The sequence below is a fragment of the Grus americana genome, chromosome 1 (genome assembly GCF_028858705.1).
Source record: "Grus americana isolate bGruAme1 chromosome 1, bGruAme1.mat, whole genome shotgun sequence".
Classification (NCBI taxonomy): domain Eukaryota; kingdom Metazoa; phylum Chordata; class Aves; order Gruiformes; family Gruidae; genus Grus; species Grus americana.
Window position 1 is genome coordinate 32,979,880 of NC_072852.1, and position 23,621 is coordinate 33,003,500.

Below are 23,621 nucleotides of genomic sequence, written 5' to 3' on the forward strand. Positions count from 1 at the left end.
CAGAGTAAAGTGTTCCTTGGCCATTTTTGTTTAACCGGTTTTGTACATGGAGACAATAGGCATGCGATTGAAAAGGACACTCCAAAGTGCATAATTTACAGTAAGTGTAACAAACAAATACATTACATGAAAGAAACAGAAGCATATTCTTATATGTTCATCTCAAGGCCCGTGGCAACACCAAGATATTAATTTTTCATTTCCCTTTTCTATTGCTTCCATATTTCCAACCTGGGTTTTTGTTCTGCATCTGATAAGAGGCTAACAACACTGAAACAGTGCATGGATTCCCACATTGCCATGCACTGATTGTAATTATATTTTAGCTACCATTTTTAAATGGTTTCTTTCAGTTTTGTCTTGTTTTCTTTGACTTACTAATAGCTTTTTCCAGTCTGTGTCATCTTAAAATGCATAAAGTAATCAGAATTCTCTGCACACATTTCTCAGCCTGCTCACCTTGCTTAGACTGAGGCCAGCCACATTCTGGTGGCAATGATATTTAAATTTAATTTCAAAGGCTTAAATTCATGGATTTACATAAGAGTTCTGCAAATCCTACCACAAAACTCTGGTGGTTTTTTTTCTTTTTAGTTTGTTATATTACACTCTAAGCTTTTCATATGTTTTTGAACATGGTTTACTTGTCTCCCTTACCAGTTGATGTGCAAGCTAATACTACGAAATGCATAGGTAGTTTTCCAAATGCTGTGCAATGTAACACTGGCAAGAAATGTGCAAATGACAGAAGGGTGGTAATACCCTGAAGCATTTCTACTAATCTGAGCAGCTATCTCAGTTGAGATCTGCTGAGGTTAGAAACTAAGGTTCTGCTTCTGTCTCAGTTTGTGGTGTACCTGATTTTGGGCACGGTGACTGTTTTTCCATCTTTGGTTTTTAAGCAATCTTGCTGCCTGAAAAGGAAGCCCTAGGAACTGCCACTATAGGTTTGCTGGTTGATCAAGTATTGCAAGGGCAAGAGGATGTAACCCTCCTCTGGAGGGATTGTCCCCAGCAACGAAGTGACCCCTTTCTGAACCAGTTTGGGCTCTGTCATCTCATATGAGCCTGGCAACAGTGAGTGGCTCTGCTCGGTGACAGCAGCTGCTGAGGTTTCATAATGTGAAAAATCATCCCCTTAGATTTTTTCTCCTTGAGCTAATGGATGCTAAAAGAGACAGAAAGCTCGTGGTAGCTGCATACCCTTAGGGAGCAGCTCTGTGCTGAGAGGAGGTGTCTGCAGCAGGTGAGTGCATTGTGGATTTGCTCTGCAAGGACAAATTTAGAAACTGGGACAGCTAGGGGTTGCAACAACAGGGTTGGGAAAGGGAAATGAGATAGAAACACCCAAGGCAAGGCTCTCATCTTCCTTTACGTTTCTCCCCAGTGCTAGTGCCTTCTGCTTAGGCTGCAGCTGGACCCATGGTTCTGGCTGTGGTGTGAACGTCAACACGAGCAGCATCAGAAACTTCTTGGTGAAGGCCAGGTGTATCACACAGACCTGGGTTTCCAGTTTAGGAGAAGGCCTTACCTTGTCAACAGTCTCCTAAAAAAAAAAGAGGACGGCAGTCCCAGTTCCCTGCTTTGACACACACTTCCAGTTTATGTGAGCCATTTTGACCCAGAACTTAAAGAATTTTAGTTATCTACCTCCTCATCTGTAAAACAGGGATATCAGCACTTTCCTCTCTCACAACTGTTTACTGTTAAATTATTGTGTTAAGAAGATATGGAAAAGCCACCTTTTAGTACTCTTATCTACCTATAGACTTTGTGCCGCAGGACTCCGAGTAGAAATGTACTACTGAGAAAACAACCGTTCAGCTGCTGGAGGTGTCCTTAGTTTCCAACAGTTAAGTTCCCAAAAGGCTTAACAGCCACGGTCAGGAGATTTTGGCTTTTATAGCACTGGACAGTTTGACTTCTACATGATGCACAATGTCACTGCTCCTTTTCCTCCTCCCCCTGCAAGGCTGTCCGCAGGGGGTGACCTCAGAGCACACCTCCCAGGTCAGGCTTCACAGCACATACTGGGAGGTGCTTTTACCCACCTCTTGTGTTGGAAGGTGCAGACTTTTCTTTTGACTACCCTAAGGACCGGTGCCTTACCGCGGCGGCTTTGTTAGCGACAGGCATTGTAGAGGGACTTGAACTGAGTGCAGTGAGTTCTGCTGGGTAGCGTTGGCAGTAAGCGAAGTGAAAGCTGAAAAGGAGTTACAGGACTTGCTTAAGGCCATTCGGTGGATGAAAGAGGCCGGTCCAAAATTCAGACCTCCCACTTACTGCGTTTTAAGACTTGTTCTCATTTTTCTAGTGGTCGAAGTTGATCGTTGACACATTTGAAGTCAAATGTAATTAAACAGAGACCATACAGAGTTTTTGTGCTGATGAACAATATAGATCACAAATGTTTTCTGTATGTAAGCTTCTTCACTGAAGGTCTGCAGGTTTTTTTGAAGTTTCTTTCCTTGACTGATGAATGCAAATACTCGTTCAAGTTTCAGCAAATAACTGTGAGCTTTCAGACTTTTTTTCACTCCTTCATCTTAGGGACACTACCTCAAACTCTCTTAACGTGCTGCAATGATAAACTATGGTGGAGAAAAATTGCTTGCTGACTTGAAAATAAAGGGAAAAAACCCAACTTCTGAGGTGATGCTCTATAATGAAACATGAGTTATATGGGCTAACTTTATGCTTATAATCTTTTCTTTGCCAAGAAAAAAACATTCTTTCCAGACTTCTCATGATAACAGGTTTTAATAGAAAATGTTCAGGTCTAAATTCTGCTCTGAGAGTGAAGTTGCTGAGTCCTCCTGGCTCTAAATTAGTTACAGGGTTTTACTAGTGTGACTGGGAAAAGAATCTTCCTTTGAATCCTACGGATGAATAATAGGGCAAAATGATTATGAAAATGAGGGGGAAAATACAAAAATACATACTTTATTTCCACATACGTAAGTTGAAAGTTCATCAGATTTTCCCCGCTGACTTCAATGGAGCCTTCTAGTTGCCTTCAGGATTTCAGAGCAGTAATTCTTATCTTGGGATTCTTTCATCAGAAGATTTGGGGCAGCTATATAGTTCACACTTTAAACTGCAGATCCTCTTAGGATGAGGCAAGAACTACAGGCAGAAATAACCCTTGATTTTTATACTTGAAATAGCTCTTCCTCCCATCCCTGATGCTCCGGAGCAGCAGGCTTTCCGTGCTGATAAAGAACTCCCTCAGCAGCAGTTACTCCCACCAAATCCTTCCTCAAAGTGTGCCTCTGTGTGTGTGTATCTAGGTACGTGTGACTAAGCAAGCAGGTGCTTTCCTATTTCAAATGACTTTTGCTGCTTTACCAGGTAAAGCAAAACGGCGGAAGCTGTTGAAGATATGGACTGTGCTGGAGACAAACCACCGCACATTTATTTTATCCACGGCTGGGTGCAGTCGTGGTGCGAGTGGTGGAGCTGTACAGAGCTATCGCAGCTGTGGGCAATGTTCCTGAGGGCACTGCTGTTCCTGTGCTCCTCGGCCTCTCCCCGTCTCGCTAAATCTTCATTTCCCTCTTTGACCGTCACAGTGAAGCCGTGACTGGAGTGACTGTATGAAACCTGGAGCTGTATGTAGGTCCTGAGACCTCGGATGAGCAAAGTTATAATTACGTTGTCTCTTTAAGCACAATTTAGGAAAGTATGAGGACTGTGTTGTTCATTTCCCGATTATGTCGGAACTAATAGGCCTAATTGTAGGAATAATCCCATGTAAGTACATTGGTAATGTTTGTATGTATTTATCCATGTATACCCATTTCTGTGGAGGTCTGCTATGCAAATAGCTGTTACCTTTAGAAAAATTTTGTACATCTGTCTGTATTACAGGTTCCTGCACTAGAAAATTACTTTTGATATAAACCCAGTCACCTGTGCTGACATCTGTGCTGACATCTTGGCAAAAAAAGATAGTTTCATACTCCAGCACAAACAGAGAAAGGGCACATTCCACCCTGGAACCATTTTGCCAGTGCACTGACATTTCACCCATGCCCAAAGTGGGCCAGAAAGGACAGCGGTTTTTTTTAAAAGTATGCTTAACATGGGATTCCTAACCCTTCATTTAATTACCTAATTTAAAAGAAGCCTAAAGGCTCCGAGGCTGAAACCTGGCTATATCATCCCTGTGGCTGCATTTGTACTGGTGAATAAAATGTGCCAGGGACCCCAGAAGGACTCACAGCCTCACCCCGAAGCTGTCACCCCCATAGCAGGGCAGCCACCCCAAACGATCTCCTGGGACTGGCCCCTGCAGCCCTTGTGTCGTGCCTGAGTGTGGTTTGGGAGGCTGCTCGCAGGCTTCAGCCAAAACCATTCCAAGCATCACGCCAATGGATTAACAGAGGCAATACCAGTTTAACAGACCATGTTGCAGTGTTGGGGCCAGTTTAATTTATGAGTGCAGATGTTACTGCCTGTGTTCAGACCTGAGATTCTGGGCCATATATAAGGAGGTAAAGAAGATACATTGGTACATTGGGACAGAAGAGATGGTATAAACAAATAATGAGGGCAAATGAACAGTTAAATTCAATGATGGATGAGGAGAATATTTTTTTTAATCATTTAACATTCAGAATGACACTGATTTGGACTTTATAAGCAAAGCAATTAAAATCAACGGATATACTAGATGATCAAACCTCAGTATGAATTGCATAATTAGTTACTCGGGGTGTCCGATTTCCTTTTTTGTGTGACAGAACATGATTTTGATCCGCAACGAAATACTGTATAATGTATTGTAGTGCATTTTCTCCAAGCTGAGAGACTATTTGATGGTGCAGTTCATTTGTTTATTTATTTTATGGCCATGGTAATCCAACTGAAACTGTGGGTTTCTGTGTGGTAAGTCAGAAATGGTAGGTTGCTGGTGCAGTAATATTTGGGTCTGTAGATGTTCTGTCAGGCATTGCCAATTGTTATTGTTTAAAATTGCTGAAAAACTTTTGTTAAGCAAATTACGGGTAGATGTAACTGAGATCTGTGGTCCCAGGTACAGTTCTAGGGGCAGGTATGCGCAGAGTTTTCCCTCTTGCTTTGGGAAAAAGGGGTGAGATGTGCCTCTGCTGCATTGTGCCCCCATGTTGCCGCCTTAGTCATGGAAAAGAACCATTCATTAATGGGTATTAAAAGCCCCGATGGCTTTCCCAGAGGGATGCTCTTGGGCTTCAGAGTCTGAGGCAGGAATTGCAGAACTGGTGAGGACGCACCCTGGCTCTGCCCCAGGAGTCCTCAGTCCAGAAAATATCCTGTGATCTGGGCCTGGACAGGCCAAACCTGCTGTCCTTTCCAAAAGCGATGGTGTCTGACGTGCATGTGAAGGACTCCACTGAAGAAACCCGTCAGAGGGCTCCATCCCGCTCTCCTCTGGGAGGTTTTCCACAGGGCTGGGGGGCAGCAATCTGGCCCTGTGTTTTCAATAGTGAAGTTATGTGGGGAATGTGTTAGGGGTTTCATGTTTCAGTGTATGTTGCGGATTGTGCAGCAACGAAGGGGTAGAATCCAGGCTGGTTATTGATCCTGACTATGCGTTTCCAGATTTTGCTGTGTTTTTGCTTTTCTTCAAACGGAAGTGTTTATACACATGTTGTTGTTTAAGGGAGCTCAACAAGAATTTTTCTTATCCTGACTGTATTATTTTTTCTGGTGCAGCAACAAAGAGAGCACTAGTACTAGGGACTTCAGCTTTCTGTGCCCTGACGGATATCCCGAAACAGGAGCACAAGAGGGGAGCAAGCCCTTTAGGGAGAAATAGGCATACTCACACGCCTGCGTTGTTTACCGGCACGTATGTGCAGCAGCAAAAGAGCCTAAGCGACTCGCTGCTTTGCAGTCTGTCAACTTCCTACGCCCAGGACCACAACCCAACCTCGGGTGACCTGCCGGGGCCACAGCTCGGCCGCCGGGACAGTGCCCGCACGGGGGACGGCGCTGGGCGCAGCCTGGGACGGGCAGCAGCTCGGGCTGCGGCGGAGCCCCGCGTCTCGCCCCGCCGCGTAGCGAGGATGCCCCGGGAGGGCGGAGGTGGTGCCGGGGCTGGGCGTGGGGCGGTAGCGCCGGGGAGAGGGAGTTAATGCGGGAGGGTGGGGGGGAGCCGCTGGGAACTCCAGCTCGGCGCTGCCGCCCGCCTCCCCCGGCGCGGCCCCGCTCCTCCGCCCGCCCCTCGCCGCCGCCGCCCGCCCGCCCGCCGGGAGCGGCTCCAGCGCCGCCGGGGCCGGGCCGGGGCCGCGGCGCCGAAAGTTTCGCGGTCCCCGGCCGCGCCATGGGCTTCGACCCGTCGCGCTTCGCGGCGCCGGTGGCGGCGGAGCTGCAGTGCAAGCTGTGCGGGCGGGTGCTGGAGGAGCCGCTGTCCACGCCGTGCGGGCACGTCTTCTGCGCCGGCTGCCTGCTGCCCTGGGCGGCGCGGCGGCGGCGCTGCCCGCTGCGCTGCCAGCCGCTGGCGGCCACCGAGCTGCGCCCCGTCCTGCCCCTCCGCAGCCTCGTCCAGAAGCTGGAGGTCAAGTGCGACTACAGCCCGCGGGGCTGCGGCCGCACCGTGCGGCTGCGAGAGCTGCCCGCCCACCTCGCGGCGTGCCGCTACGGACCGCCGCCGCCGCCCGACCCCGCCGAGCCGGAGCCGCGGGGTGGCCCCCCCCCCGGCCGCTCGGGGGGCGGCTCCGCGGGGCAGCCGCGGCGGTCCGCGCCGGGGGCGCCCCCGCGGCCGCGGGCGGGCGGCGGACACCGCTGCCTGCGGGCGCTGCGGGGCGGTGGCAGCCCGGAGCCGGGTCCCGAGCTGAAGAAGGAGGCCCTGCGCTGGAGCAGGAGGGAGAAGTCGCTGCTGGCGCAGCTCTCGGCGCTGCAGAGCGAGGTGCAGCTGACGGCGCGGCGGTACCAGGCGAAGTTCGGCCAGTACATGAGCCACATCAGCAGCATCACCCGGGACCTGGCGGGCAGCCAGCCCGGCAAGGTGAGTGCGGCCGCAGAGACCAGCGGGGCAGCACGTCCCGGCCTGCTCCGCTCCAGCGATGCTCTCCCCGGACCTGCTTTTGCCCTGCCCGACTTATGAGCGACCGGCCGAGGTGACGGTGTGAGCGCTGTCCCCGGGGGGGGCCGGCAGACACCCACCAAGTCCGCGCCGGGACCCAGCCCGATCCCCCCCGCGCATCCCCCCGGCGGTGCCAGCCGCTTCTGCCCGTCCTTCGCCGCCCCCGGGGAGATGGAGCCACCAGCCCCGACCGCGGACGCGCTTCTTGTCGGTCCCTCTTCGGCGCCCTTCGGCGCCCGAAAACCGGGGCGGTGGTGAGACCAGCGGTGCCTGGCTGCGGCGGTGGCCGAGCGCGGCTCGTCGCTTGCTTGGCCGGAGAGGGTGGGGAGCGGGCTGGAGGGGGAGAGGGTTTCTCTCTTCGGCTGGCAGGCGGCAAACGGGTCCCGGTTGCTCCGGGCAGGGTGTCCGCATCAGGCCTCCCCGCCTCGCAGGGACCCGGCTGCTGTTGCTGCTCAGTTTGCTCCAGCTGGGACTGGCAGAAGCTCAGGGGCATGGAGCTGGCTTTTAACTGTTACTTGAGCAACCGAGAAGTTGTCTTCTCGGAGCGTAACATTCTTGTAAACTTTGGAAACGATGGTGAAAGGACAGCAAAGTCTCTCTCCTTTGGTAGAAATGAGTAACAGTTGACGCTGTTGATAGCAGAGACCTGTGCAGTGCTTGGCTCTCCTCTCGGGTCTGATGACATTGCTCTGATAGCCACTCGCTTCCTTTAGGCTAAATAAACCATCCGAGAGTACTGGTGAGCTGGCTTAACTCGCTGTAAGGGGGTTGATTTTTTTTTTTTTTTTTGAGCATTAACTGCTCGCTGGAAGATCACTGTGCAGGCTCTGGCACTGCTGGTTTCAGCTGTGGCAAGCAGTGTTTTAATGCAAAGAATTTTCCTTTTTATCCAAATCTTCACAGACCCTTGGGAAGCAAATTCCCAAGTGGAAAAGGTCTGAGCAGCCAAACTCAGCCCTGAAGCATCGTAGTGTGCTGGGCATCTGACTGCTGCATGGGAGAAGGGAAAGGGGACATCGTTCACAGGACACCTGCGTGCCTGTGCCTAGACACATGGGTTTCCGTGGCACTGAGAAATTTTGTGTTTGGAAACTTGAATATTTAATCTTTTTCTCTTTTTTTTTTTTTTTAAAATTCCTTTGGTTAGCTATTCCATGAGGTTTTCAGGTTGCTGGCTCTGGGAGGTGTGCTCATACATCTGCTTCATCTCTTGGCAGATGGGATGAGGTCATACGAAGGGGGGCAGCAGCGACGGTTAAGGAGTATGGGGTGTGCGAGAAAAGCAGTGGCTGTAGAAGGGAGGAGGGATATTTGGGGGTTCGGTAAGCAGTTGGCAGGAGGTGTGGGGATAGGCGAGGAGGCATCACTCCTGGGCAGCGGCGGAGCATCTGCCGTTTCTGAGCGCTGCCAGTAGGTGTTGCTGTATGTACTGCCGCTCGGGACTCTCTTACCGATGAGGCCAGGGGGATGCATAAAACAGGCATTTGGAAGAAAAACTATCAATAAAGTAAAAATGTACTTCATTAAAATCAAATGTACCGTCCGGCAATAAAACATTTCACTGTCACAGTTAATAAAATATAGGCTTCAGCATCGTGACGTTTTTAATGTTTAGAAAGGTATACGTTATTCAGGTGTCAAATTTATATTAATCACCTAATTTATAGACACTGGCAAACACAAACACCTAACAGTGTTGGATGAATACAAATTTTTTTGTGGGGAATACAGCTCCTGAAATGTACCAATTATCATAAGCGAACAAGGTGCAATAAGCTAACTTGCTGTGCTAACACCTCCAAATGTTTTTTTGCTTTTTTTTGGGTTTTTTTAGAAAATTACTTACCTGTTCCACAGAAGGAAAAAGTTTCTTTCTATTTTTCATTTTTTACTTTGACTCCATCACTGGTTTTGAATGTTTGCTTTATATTTTAATCCTTGTTTAGAAAAAACCACTTTTTTACAGACATGGTTTTGGATTCTTTCTTTTGGGGAGAGAGGTGAAAGGTTGGGATGAAGAGTTTGTTTTCATTTTCTGTGTGTATCTTCCCTGAAAGTTGCTATGAAATGTGTACTGATATGACTTTGGGGTCTGAAAATTATAATGTTATATATTTTAACCTATATCTTTAATATCTGTAATGTTGACACACACAGGGATGTAATTTTTTTAGAGACTTCCAGACATTTGGAGCTCTGACTTTTTTCAGTTGTGCTGAGCATTTCTCCCACCAAAAGCCTGCACTTTTTCCTGTTCAGCACTAAAGATATTCAGCACTGACGATAATCAGGTGTTACCTGTTACTTTTCAGTGATGCGTGACTTTTCCTTTGGTTTTTTTTTCCAGTGCAAAGTCTTCTGTTATCTTTTCAGCCTAATTTTCCTTTAAGCTTAATCTTACCTGTTCTCCAGCTAAAAATCTTTTGTACGTTAGTGCTTTCACTTAAGATCGTCTTTTTGAGACTGTGTTGTTTAACAGTATTTCACCTCTTGCTTCTTAGGGAGGAGAACCCAAACCATTAACCATCATGTTACACCGAGAAAATGATACTTTGGGATTCAATATTGTAGGAGGACGACCCAATCAGGTAACAAGAAAAATAACTCTAGTTTATTTTGATCATACTTTCTGTTACTGTATACACTGTTAGTAATAAAAGAGTTACTTTTGATGACAGTAGATATGGAATCAGCTCCGTAGGTAGAAGAACTGCATATTATCAGGTGTAATTAGAGTCACTGTTTTGAAGACATAATCTTGTGAGAATTGGATTATTCACTTTTTCAGGAAAGGTGTTCCCATTGTTTTTGCTTTAAAACTTTAGGCTGATCTGCACTCAGTTCCCATGTGAGTAATATGTATTCATGCAAACTGTTCAATGGAAATCTCTGGGACTACTTATAAGAGTCATTGTTGCAGGATTAAGCCATTGGAATTTTTGGAAGCAGCTTGCTTTTTTTTTTTTTTTTTTCCATTTGAAGGAGAGATGAAAATCTGCTTCTGTAGCTCAGATAGTTTAAGCACATGTCCTGCTCTCACATGCCTGCTTTCAATTTTTCTTTCTTAGTGAACTGAAACAGAGTTTTCGTCGATCTTGCATCTTAAATCAATCTAGTCTCATCAGTCTAGGTTTAGAAGGTTCACTGGAAACCATAGAATATGCATAAGAATCACTATTCCTCCCTAGAATATGCATAAGAATGTGCTTTTTTTTTTTTTTTTACTTCATCCTTCCAAGAGCACTAATCAGGACTGTCATTACATATGAAGGGTAAAGAAACCTGTTAAACTGGAAAATTAATAGTTGATTAAAACGGCTTGGTAATAATTATGCACTGATCAGGTTCTTGTTAAGTGGGAGAATTGTAACCTCCTACTAATATTGAGGAGGGGAACGGGACCCCGTATATTAGTTTGGCAATCTTCTGCTCTAAAGCTATATTTAGCGGTGCCAAACAGTCTGTTCTCATTAACCTAAGAAGTTCACTGTGCTGCAGAATTACTGTTCCCTGTGGGTAAATATGAAGACCAGCAGTTAGCATATTTGGTGCTGTTAATCCAAAGCAAGAGTTTCTTAAATTTTCTAGTGGAAGGATGAGACAACAGGTGGCTATAAGATAAAATACATGCGCTCTGATTATATCCATATTTTGAGTATACCAGTATCAAAGTCCAGACAATCTTTAGTTTGGATTGCAGCGTGACTTCTGTTATTTACAGCTGCACGAAAACTGCAGGGAAAAGGGAGTGTGGTGTTCAGCTTTCTTGGGATGGCAGCTGAGATTCTCTGAAGTCCTTACGTGCTGACAGTGCACACTGGAACATTTTTTTATATTAGAAACTGTTAGGCTTTCCGAATGAATATTCTGGGAGTTTAAGGAGTAAATGATAAATATATGAAGGTTCTTAGCACTGTTTGTGGAGAGAACTGCTGACCGGAGAGAAGGAAGTGATTGTGGTCTTCCATTAACGCTGATAGTTGGAGACAGAGAAATTGATGGAGCTGTGAGGCAGAGCTGTCTCTCAGGGGTTTCTGAGTCTTTGAAGTTTAATTCAGAACTTCGGTTTTGTTTTGTTCTCCTTGTGACAACTGTGAATACCGCAGATGTTTGATTGGCAGTTCCCAGATATCAATTTAAGGTCTCGCTCGACATATCTGAAGCCCAAGGATATAACAGGAAAAAAGGACTGGGTTGATTCAAATAATGAAAATAAAAAAGTCTGCTCAAAAACTTAAATACTGGAACAGTATTGTTTGGTAACAAGACAAAAAGAGGTCATGAAGGCGATCTGTACATTCAGGTTGTTCAGGGAAAAAGTGCCCTTGGGTGAAGCGTTGGCTCTTGCAGCAGAAGAGCAGAACATTGGTGCCATTATATTAGTCATCTACGTGGGAAGGTGTTCCTTCACCACACGTTATTTGTGTTTGATAAATACAATGCAGGTTTTTCCCATTGGAAAGCAGGTGACTCTTGGTGACTTGGGGAACGTACGTACATACATACTTTCCGTTGGCTGTGTTTCATTTCAATCCATAATAGGCTTCCCCACTGCTCACCTTCTACCTGGAGGGAGGAGGAGAGGAAGGGAACGACTTAGCACAAACTTGTCTTTTATTTTGTCAGGAAAGCACTCATTTCACATAAGTATGTGTTTCTGGAAGGCGATGCATTATTCTAATGGAGAAAGGCTGCTTTGATTCCCACTTTTGTCCTGGGCTGCAGCTGGGAGGACTGTCCCATGGAGCAGGCTGTGGAGGCTGTGCCCCCCAGGGACACCACGGCAAAGCTAGGCTGGAGGGAGGTGCATGCCCTGGGCATGGCTCAGGGCTCCTGCAGTCACCGGCAGACTCAGCTAAAGGTCAGCTGGGTAAACCCATCATCTCCGTAGCTCCCCTCCATCCCCTGCCACGCAGCCGGTGGGCTGTGTGACGAGGTGCCGGAGCTCGGTGTGCTGCCTGCTGCGCTCTCCTCTCAGCACTGGTGGATACCCACACGTGCTGCCAACGGGGACCACAAGCCAGGCTGAAATCTCCTGTTTCTTACCGGGTCATACATTACTCTTGAAAAAGCCAGTGAAATTTCTTATGGAAATTCTTATGGAAAAAAATAACAATTTTATGTGGGCAAAGGTACTGTAATCTAGCCTTCTGTTTTCTTAAAAAACACCTAAACCCCGTCCTTCGTGCATTTTGGTTAATGGCTATTATGCTTCTTTTATCCGAGTTTCATTTCTGACTGCTTATATGGGAACTCAGTGGAGGTCTGTTTGTTCATCATTTCATAATATTGCTGGAACTGTTAATAAGTTTCCCTTTTGCTTCTTACCTGACACCTACGAGTCTCTGTGACAAAGGAAAAAGATTAGGAGTTTGTGAAATCATAGTCTGACTAATAACGTGTTGAACAAATATTTGTAACCTGAAATCTACCTGGGTTGAGTCTCCATGGGCCAGTTGCCTCATACTGTAAAGCATGTTTTACAGTGGCTCCATTTTCTGTTATGGCTTTATAATTTTCTTAATAGAAAAAATTATAAACCATTTTCCCCGTGAGTGTATAGTTCCTAGAGCTAGAAACCTGTACACATATGAATCATGCTTTCGGTCAGGGATTCACGAGCCACAGAAGGAAAATAAGCATCATATAAACTGCTATCCAAAGCATAAATAATCTGGAAAGAGATTCCTTCATTTATTGCTATCGAGGTTGTTATTTGTATAAATACTTAAAAATATTTTAAGTAGGCTCTGTCTGCTTGGCATTATTCCCTTATTAATAATGATTTTAAAGTGTACTTTTAAAAAACTATTTTAAATCATCATGCAATGGAATGAAGTAATTTTATCATGTGCAACAACATTAGGTATGTAATTCCAGCTGTGGTAGATAATTTACCTGCTCTAAATTTGACTTTCATGTGAGTTCTACTTAGCAACATGTAGAGATCAGCTGGAAGTGAGTTCTCCTTTTGTCCCCAGCTGATCTGCATGAATTTCACAGTTGAGCAAGTTCTCAATCTCCCATGTGAATAGGATTTATCAGGTTAACCAATTCCAACCAAATCCTATCACTGTTACATGCCAGCTAACTAATGTCACTTTGTTCCTTGGAGCTTTATTTTCAAATGCAGAAAAAAAGTTTACAAGCAGCAGTGCTGCAGGAGCCCTTTCCCTCCTGAGAGAAACACTTCTGCATCTGTTTTTATGAGCATCTTCCTGTCGTGGTTTAACCCCAGTCAGCAACTCAGCCCCACACAGCCGCTCACTCGTTCCCACCTCCAGTGGGATGGGGAAGAGAATTGGAAGGGTAAAAGTGAGAAAACTCGTGGGTTGAGATAAAGACAGTTTACTAGGAAAAGCAAAAGCCGCGCACACAAGCAAAGCAAAACAAGGAATTCATTCACCACTTCCCATGGGCAGGCAGGTGTTCAGCCATCTCCAGGAAAGCAGGGCTCCATCACAGGTGATGGTGACTTGGGAAGGCAAACACCATCACTCAGAACATCACCCCCTTTCCTCCTTCTTCCCCCAGCTTTATGTGCTGAGAGTGATGAGATATGATATGGAATGTCAGTTGGGGTCAGCTGTCCCGGCTGTGTCCCCTCCCAACTCCTTGTTGTGCACCCCCAGCCTCCTTGCTGGTGGGGTGGGGTGAGGAGCAGAAAAGGCCTTGGCTCTGTGTCAGCACTGCTCAGCAGGAACGAAACCATCCCTGGGTTACCAGCACTGTTTTCAGCACAAATCCCAAACCAGCTACTATGAAGAAAATTAACTCTATCCCAGCCAAAACCAGCACACGTCCTCTGTGCATTTATGTACTAACCACTGTCTGCTGTGAAGTTTAAGGTCTGCTTTAAATATTTTAGCTGGGATCTGATTGCCATTGTACTCTGTGTCTCATTTAGACTAAAATAACCAGAAGTAAATGGTTACTCTTATAAAACATGCTGGAATAGTTCATTAATTCTGTCCTTTTGATTAATGACTAGTTTGCACTAAGCAAGTTTAAAAAAAAAAATCCCAAGGAGCTTAATTCTTAGCTAGAAAAGTGAGCTGCATATTTCAGGTGGATTTGCATTTTTCATTGCTGCTGATTTTACTACTGTCTCATTTCTTGTACTAATGTGGCCCTTTTTGCAACTTCCCTGTCTCCTGGTACAGAACAAACAGGAGGAATCTGCTGAGGGAATTTATGTGTCAAAGATTTTGGAAAATGGACCTGCAGATAAAGCAGAAGGCCTGAAAATTCATGACAAGATTATTGAGGTAAGGAAAAAAAAAACCCACCAGTGGATTAGTCTGTTATATTATCAGGTTAATCAAGGATTTGGTGGTTTTTACACTAAGTAGGTTGTAATTTTCCTCTTTTGCTGTGTCTAAACATGATTCTTGCACACCGAGCTGCTCGAACATTTCTCAGATGTGAAGACGCATGATGAATTTTTCCAGCTAATAAAAGTATTGATCTCAGGATTAAGCTGATTTAAGGGAGGCAAAGGTGCAGCCACTGAACTAGCAAGCAAGCGAGGCATTTTGTATTTCTTTTCATTAACTTGTGAAAAAAGGCAAATGACTCTATGGTTATTCACATGTTTAGTGAAATTGGTTTTGCCCTGCGTAGGGGGTATTACTGTTGTGATTCGAGGACGCTGCGGAGAAGCTGTGCTGGTAGGTAGTGCTGTGAAACTTCGTAAGCAATTAGAGAATACTTTTTGCTGTATGATCAGAAGGAGATAATCTGTTGTTCTCACCAGGACCTGTATAGCTCTTTCCCAGTCATGTAATATGCCAACATGGAAATTTTAAAGTCTGTTCCTGTGTTGTATGCAGGTTTGTTTTCCCATAAAATAATTGTGATTTAAAAACAAAAAAATCACTGAGGTTGTTGCTAACCTTCCTCTGTAACTGTAATTAGCTCTCTAAGAGGTGTCAAGGGAACAGTCACTGAAGTAGACTCCTTACAGTGCTGTCAAAACGGCATTTCACATCGCCGCTCTAATACAAGTCTCCGAGCGACAGCACGTACCAGTAGCTGCTAGGTTTGTTTAGGATACATCACTCCAGCCTTGGGTTTCGGGGAGGCTGAGAAGCATGGTGTGAACTTGCCAGTTGGATGGGGTTTCGAACAAAAACACACCAGACAAGTGGATTGGGAGACAAACGCAGAGTGCTGCTGCAGGCTCCTTGCGTTATTTTGCTGTTAAGGATGAGACATGTAAGCCAAGAGTGTTTGAATGCTGGCATTGCTCTTAATGTTGGGAGCCTAGAGCAGTGCGTGATACTAAATTATTATATTTTCATGGAAAAGAAAGCTTATGCTCTTAGCTGGCAGATACATACATCTCTAGTAGAAACCAAGCTGGTTGAGCAGAACTCAACTTGCAACATAACTCTTATCTCCCCAAGATAGAGAAAAAGCTTTTGCATCCATTTTTTTTGTAACAGCAGCCCTACGCTGAAAAAATCTATTTTCTTCTGACATTACTATTTCACCTACCATGTCCTATATTCTATAGACTGACCAGCTATATAGTTTTATGCATTTGCTCAACACTTCCTGCTTTATTTTACTGGGGTTTTTTATAGTACGTTGACTTTTAAGACAAAATGGAGTGGTTTTGGATGAAGGAAGAATAAAGTCAGAAAGCAGCATTTATTAGACGTGAGGTCATTTCTCAAAATGCCACCACAATTTTATTTGTTGAAAAATTCTGGCTGCGTAAAATCATACTGATATTTAAATTGGTACTGAGAACGTACAGATTTCAGTTCTGTGAGAAATTATAGATCAAATCTACTGTAAGTATTCATACAGCTCTGAATGGAGCACCATTTTCACCATATTAGTATACAATGTGCAATATACAGCTTTGTATATATATTTTTTGTATTCAGGCAAGCATATAAAAATGTTCAGGGTTAGGCGAAATATTCTACTAAATGTTTCAGTATTTCAAAATTTGTTAGCCTAAAATAAAAAGAGAAGGAGAAACGGTAACATTAAGACTTTCTAAATGAAATGCAAATAAGTAAGTATTCCTTCATGCTAGATCTAGGAAGCAGTTGAATTTTTCCTTGCCCATACATAGCTATCAATGTCTTCTTGCACCAGGACGCCCTTGCCAGCACTGCTGCAGTTTGTTGCGAAAGATCAATATGAAAGCTTCTGCTGCAAGGAAGTAAGTCGGATGGTGTAACTGTTCAAAAATGTTGGCAGATACACAGAATATGGGCTTTGGTGAAAAGTTGATAGGAAGTGGGACTTCTTATTATTGCTTGCTTTTCACTCGTTTGGTGATCTGATCTAATGGGTGATATTTTGTGAGACCATTTTTCAGTAATCAAGAGCAGAAGGAACCGATGTTGTTCGAAGAGCCTTTAATAGCTTCAGGCAGTTGTTTGGCAATGTGATGCCCAGGGTGTTTCTAGCAGTGCATAGCTAATGGCATAATGGACAGACCGATCCCATTAAATCAGGAGAAAATCTGTTCTCAAGGCGTGTTGCTAAATAAAGAAGGTAATTTGTTTCAGTGCTTTATCAGATGTTTAACAAATGTTAACTGCACGTGGTTGACGACAGTGAGTCGTGCACATTTCAGATGACCGTCTCGTGGGTAACCTAGCGCAGCAAATGGATTTCACAGTCCTATGGCATTGGCAGCTGGAATCATGAGCCGAGGCTGGCAGATATAAGTACTGCTGCCTTTTACTTCATATAACTCATTATCTGTGGCAGCAACTTTGCCAAACAATTGTTACAGTATTTGAAAGGAGAGAAATCAGATTTCTTTATTAAGGTATTTATTCTAAATGTAAAAATTCCATACAAGTGACTTGAGTTCCTTCCTGGAGATTTTTGAGATCAATGTGCCCAGAGTATGGGCGATAGAGCCTCTTTGACTCTTTCATCTGAAAAATGCTGTTGTTCACGTGGGCAAGCACTCTCAGGTGACAATATTTGTGCTTGAGGACCTGAAAACTTGAAGAGATGCCTGTGGGCTGGCGGGGTGGTGGTAGGTGAGGGTGACAGGGAGAGGTGAAGGGTGACAGCCCCATGTACCCTGTGTCAAGGGGCTGCAGCTCTTCACAGGCTACTGTCACTGATCATTGTCACTGTTCTGCTGAGGAAGAGAAGATTACAGGCAAACATTTACCCTCTTTATTCAAGGTTAACTCCTCTGTGAGACGAGACTTGCTTGTTTATGCAGTGTAAAGTTGGCCTGGGACAGTGATGTGCACAAGCAGCACTTTGGCAGTGTTGACTTTCAGGAATCTCATTACAAGCCAAAAATGATCGTTATTTGTTCATCAAGGAGAAACTCTTCCTCATTAATTCCTTCTATGTAGCAGGTTCCTCCAGATGTCACGATCTTTTGCTGCTTTCAAAAGTTTTTATCCAAAAATCTAGCACCCTGAAACAGTGCAGCATGTGTTCCAGGACTAAACACCAATCACATGCTATAAAAAGCATGTCATAAAACTAGATGCAGCATTGATATCTGTGGCTCCCAACATGAAAGCTTTGGATATGAGCAGTGGTATAAAGCCACCAGAACTCTAACTTTTGGATCTCTGTCTTCCTTTCCACCCTGTCTGTGAATCCTGAGAGGAGGAGAGAGGCAACAAGCCACGCACAGGACTATCTATTAGTTTGTGCTGGTTCAAAAAATTCTAGTTTCTGCTGGGAAAAAATATAAAGTATGTTTAGAATGGATCACAGTTACACAGCTATTCATCATTTCTTCTCCCCCTCACTTCATGGAAATCTTTCCTCCTGAATAACTTCACTGCTCATCTTTGCTAGTGCTAATAGCCTTCTCAAGGCAGTATAAAACAGCTATGATCCTTGGCAATGTTCGTGATGCACAGAAGTATTTTACCTGCTGCTTTTTTTATACATATTTATAGTTCTGAGCAGTAACACTAGAAGTAGCTGTTTCTGTATGGAGGAAAATTTAACTCTTTTAGTTTGCAATCAATTCAACTTCAGGTAAGAATGGCACCACATTGGCCAGAGCTCCAAGTACACTAGGTAATGCTTAGTTAACAAGTCATTCAGAACTAGTTCTTTATACTTGTTTTGGGCTGTTTTTTCTTTGTATAATATTAAATTTTGTGGAAATTGATATGTCATCTCCTCTGGTTTTGAGCCCAACTTCAGAAAAAAAACAGTGACTGATTTTCTGAAGTCCTCTTTCATTCTGTAAGTCACAGTGTCTTGCAAAATGACATTGTATTATAAAGTGGGATATGCTGATTTGATCTTTTCACTTCAGTGTTGTACATAAAATACATGACCAGGACAGAATTTGCAATCCAGATGGAATTCCTGAATTTTTTCTTTTTTTTTTTTTTTTTAACAGCAGTATTTCATCAATTTGAGGAAAAAGAGCTACTGTTAATTCACATTGCCTAAGAGACAAAGGGCTAGAGTGGTGGCTCAACCTTCTGTAGTAGGTTTGCCAAATAACAAAACAGCAGTGAAAAACCTTGTGTGCAAGTAAAAAGCTTAGGCTAAAGACCAAAATATTCATGTGAGGAACTGTAAGCACATCATCATCTGGAAGGCTCAAGTATTTTTCTGTTCCTTGCACTGCAAGGCAAAGGCTTCTGTTCTTTTACTCTCAAGTGAAATGAGAATATTGGCCCTTCTGCATTTTAGTCAGTTGATTCTCATTAATTTGATGGCTGAGAAGCAGGCACGATGGAGAAGAGGGGAAAGAAAAACATTTTTAGTCTGGGATCTGTAAGTCTTTTTGAAAAATGAGATGGATGCATAAGCATCATAACTATGTATTGTGTTTATGCAGCCTGAGCTCCATGAGTATATAATAAATAAGACTTCATCCCTTATTCCATGTTTCCCTTTGTTCTTTTCACTTTTTTGGAGAGTACACACACAATGGCTTTCAAGCGCATGTCAGCAAAGCCAGTTTCAATAAAGATGAAGTCTTGAGGCTTATCCTGGCAGAAGTAACTTACATCTGCAAAGCGCCTACACAGAAACTTTTTTAACTATTGCCAGACTGCTGACTGTGCTGTGTGTCAGCCTTGTGATGTTTTATCTTCTGCATGTTTCTGTCATTACACTCACTATGTTGCTCAAGCAAAATCTTTGATACCAGTTCATGTTTATTTGGCTAAGATTCTCCACTGTCAGATTATGTCTGTAGAAGTAGTGAGCTTAAAAACTGTCTTGCTGGGATCAGAGCTAGTAGATTTGGAATGGCTTTGAACCAAACCTGCACGTGATGTGGCCAGTGAGATCTGGGTGGTAACTGAGGAAACTTTATATATATACATAGCTAATTTTAGTACTGTGGATTTCAGTGTATCTAAATATGCCCATAGTAGCCTTAGGTATGTATATTAAGTTCTCTTAAATCCTTAACAATTCATAATGTTATGTTGCAGGTAACCAGATCTGGCACCTGCATTCATTAGATAACTCCTAATTAGCCTGAAAGATCCCTGGCATAAGAAATTAGTTATACTGTAGGCTTAGAAATGCCAGTAGCCTCTTTTCACCTGTCCCTGGTTGAGATACAGGTTTTTGGACATCCGAGTTCTTTCATCTGTCTTTTTCAGTCAGGTGTGACCAATCTGTACATAACTTCATTGGAATAGGAGCTACTGCCCCCCACTGACATTTTTACTTAACGGAAGGTCTTAGAGTACTTCTCTAAGAAAGGGGAGAGCTGGATTGTGGGCTCTGCCCTGCCTGCCGAGGACTGAGCTTACTTATCCAGGTAATTGCCCTTGTTACTAGGGCAGAGGCTATCCAATGTGAGACCAGCCTCCACTCATCCTCTTCAAACTGAGCTAGGTGCCAGCGGGCATTTGAGAGTCAGGATTATCCAGTGATAATCTACTGTGAAATAGATGCTGGTTCCAGGGAGCTGTATCTGGAATACTGGTCCTGCCCTTTTCCAGGTAAGTGCTTGTGCCAGTGCATGAGAGTTTCCCTCTTTCTTGCACAGTTTTTTGTCTTACATGACACTTTCTTGAATGATACTTGCGTTTCTGACTTCATAGTGTCTTGACTTTGAGAGGGGAGGTAGCAAGTGCTGTTAACCAGGATGTCCCCTAGCTAGGATACTTTCCTAGATAGGAAAGATGGGGTTTCATGACTGAATAAATACCAGTAGCTGGGGTTTTCCTCCTCCTGGTCTTTGTTCTAGCTGCTGTGATATCTAAAAGGTGGTCACTGCTGCTGATGCCCACTGTCAGAAGGCTGCGTAGGCTGGATCTCATGTAGGTGGAGGAACTTGTGGAGTTCAATGTGCTGTCTGTGCTAGAAGTTGACATCTCACTGTGGGCATCCTGGAATGTCTGTATTTTGTCCTTCATTGCCTGAGTTCTCAAATACCAGTAGCCTAAATTTGACTGCTCTCGCTATAGGTCTTTAGAGGTGCCTGTGTTCCTCTCTATCCACTGAACTAAAGTGCAAATGTTGTGTTTAGGAAACCAGGTTATGTTCCTTGAGAAAGCACTTAAAATTCCAGCATTTTACTGTCTATGTTTTAAAAAGAACAAGAGACTTTTGTTTGCACGTGACCTAAGATTTCTGTATGTTTGTGGTAAAATATATTAGAGACTGGACAACTGAAATAGCTACACTTCTGTACGTAATGTTTTCTTGAAAGTCTTAATAAGATTTCATAAAATACTTTGTATCCTAAAGAAAAGGGAAAAATCAAACAAAACAGTGTTTAAGAAGTGGAGAACTTGGTGTTAATAGAGTAATAGTGAATCATGACTTAGTGTTTTGTGATCAGAAATCCACTATTTGATCCCTTAGTTGATTGAATAAAGTCTTATGTTCATAAACAATCAAAACATTATTTTGGTGCTTGTGTAAAGCAGCCTCTTGAAAAACTCTAAAATGCCTTGGCTTTTAAAAGGTGATTTTTTTTTTTTTTTTAATCTGAAGTATAAATTGAGTAGTTTCTGCCTGCTGAGAACTTGCTGTGGACCCAGCTCTAGGGAGGCACATGCCTGTAGGAGGGTTTCCCAGCTGTGTTCTTTTGGGCTTGTTCTCACAGACGAGCCAGGCATGCGTGCAAGTATAATGCTACATTGTTTTTGTGGAAATACGGGTGCTCGCAGGGCTTTTATCTAAAAAAAGTGGAAATGCCGAACATGTGGTTGGAATATGACCACCAGATGAACTCTCCAACTAGCTTATGCGCAGAATTGGTATGTTCAAGAGATAAGGCAGTATTATCCTTTCCAGCTTGTGAGTCATAGCTCTTGTGAGGTGCAGCTAGCTGTTGTACTGCACCTTTGTGCCCCTCAGCAAGGGGCTCCCAGTGAACAAAGCAAAGGAGACGCTAGAGTGGCTGGAACAGGGCACAGGGCAGATGTGGCAGGAGGAGCAGTGTGGGAGTATTTCTGAAATGTGACCCAGCATGAAAGGAGTCAAGAGAGCAAGCTAAGTGGAAGTGGTGAAAATTATCTTTCACAATGGATTTTTATGCTACTCCTCCCATGTTGGGTCTTTGTCTAGCTGACTTAGGTTAGACATGAGAGAAAAGTCTTTGGGACCTTGCATGCACATGAGTGTGCATAACCCCCTCTTTCCAGTGAGAGATTTCTGTCTTGCTCTGACTGTGGTGGATCTCTACAGCAGCTGGATCGCTGTAGGAGCAGAAGGGGAAGAGTGAAGGAGAGTATGCAAGGAAGAAGAAAACCGGGGGAAACTGAGCTTTACAATTAGAAAGTATGAAGCACCAATACTGTGTTTCCACAGGAATGCTTTCCAGTGCTTGCCCATAAATAGGGAGTGTGGAAGAAATGGAGGGGATGTAGGAATAGGGGTAACTGAACTGTGGAATAGGATCATCTGTATGCACTGCCATGAACTCTGGGGAAATAAGGTGGAACAGAACTGGAGCAGAACTATGATAACTGTACTGTGTCTGCAGAGCGAGGCAGTAGCCAAATTGACAAGTCAGTGGTGCTGTTAGGTAGGAGGGATTCTGGTTAACCTGTGGAAGAGCTGACTAACATAAGAACCTGCAAGATTCCATAAATGATGTTGCTACCCTGCACCATAGATCCCTAGGCACTGTGTGAAGGCCTGATCACACCCATCTCCTTCATAAAGTGTCTAATCTCACCCCGGAGGGACAATGTATCAGCAACTTGGCAAGTTGAAACTCAGCATCTTCTTAGAGGCCCTGTTTGAGCTTGTCGTTGCTGTATGTCATCTTTCTCTTCCTCCCCATGATTATATTTTTAAGCTTTAAGGTAAACCTTGCAAAACAATGGAACTTCAACACGCTTCCATCTCACCCAGCAGCAGGAGCAATGCAGTTTTATTTGCAGCTGAGGTAGTCAGTGTGGAGGAAATTGTTGTTTATATGGGATTTTAGAGCTGTTCATAAGCACTTCCAAGAATGCATTAAACAATTTGACTAACATCTGTCAAATGCTGCTGTTTTCATCCCCTTTCTAGGAAGAGAAGGACATGTGCAGGGGAGTGTTTTGTTTAGGAATTTTTCAAATAATTACATACACACATATTTACATGTTAGCGTCTGTCAGGGAAGACAAGGTCATAGTAATGTTTCTTTATATTTGTTGCTGAAAGTGGCAAGGTTTTGTGATGAAGACCCTTACTCTTTGGTCTTTGTTCTGGACATGGTCTTGGGTCAGCCCCAAAGAATGTGCTTTCTCTTCCATTGACAAGCCAATTCTCCATGACAGTTGGGCTGTAGGTGTGATTGTGTATCATTGGTCTTGGATCAAGTCTGTCTTATACATATGGTGGACTTGATGGTTGGTATGGAGCTGAAGTACCCTAACCTGGTGAACTCCAGAAGGTTTTAGGGGAGGAAAGGCATTTTCTGATAACTTTCCTTAATTATGTCGTGAACAGAAAAAATCAGAAGCTTCAGAGAGCACTTCAGGATGGATCAGAGGGAGCTAACCCTTTGAGGCTCATATGATGAAGACTAGTGGGAATACTTGATGATAAGCCAAGCTATGGAAAGCTCTGATAAAGTCTGAGACCACGCTGAGTTTGTTGCTTAGAATTGAAGGATGTGTGAAGAAGCCGAGCCTCCCACAGCACATGCTGCTGGCACCCCAGAAGCTCTTGGCATTTTCAGAAAGTGAAAAGAGTCTTCTTCAGCCTTTCATGAAGATTGTTCTTTATTGTGGTTGAGACAACTTCACAGTTAGAGGAGATGACAGCTTACATATGTTGTGTGAATGCACTGTTTTATCCTCTTAAATCACTGAATTGATTGTTGCAATCCAAGGGTATATGCTCCAAGAGCTTTGATCTCTTCTGCCCTTTTTCTTAATCAGCTAATTATATTTGTAAGGAGTAGCTAATCACTGTTCTCTATAATTGGAGGCTGAGTGAAAAAAGGCATTAGTGTCTGCCAGTGCAGAAATACTCAAAATGAAGTCATTATTCATGGTGTCGTGGTTTAACCCCAGCTGGCAACTCAGCCCCACACAGCCGCTCACTCATTCCCCCCTGGTGGGATGGAGGAGAGCATTGGAAGGGTAAAAGTGAGAAAACTCATGGGTTGAGA

The 23,621-nt window shown here is 44.1% G+C and overlaps 1 protein-coding gene across 1 annotated transcript in view; it reads left to right on the forward strand.

Annotated features, from left to right (window-relative positions):
• The first annotated feature begins 6,274 nt into the window (after positions 1 to 6,274).
• The window catches only part of PDZRN4 (PDZ domain containing ring finger 4), a 259,655-nt gene continuing 242,308 nt past the window's right edge, over positions 6,275 to 23,621 (forward strand). The window contains exons 1-3 of the mRNA XM_054811607.1: positions 6,275 to 6,991; positions 9,571 to 9,657; positions 14,233 to 14,337. Of these exons, the coding sequence (XP_054667582.1) occupies positions 6,308 to 6,991; positions 9,571 to 9,657; positions 14,233 to 14,337 (876 nt within the window). The 5' untranslated portion in view covers positions 6,275 to 6,307. The remainder of the gene's footprint in view (positions 6,992 to 9,570; positions 9,658 to 14,232; positions 14,338 to 23,621) is intronic.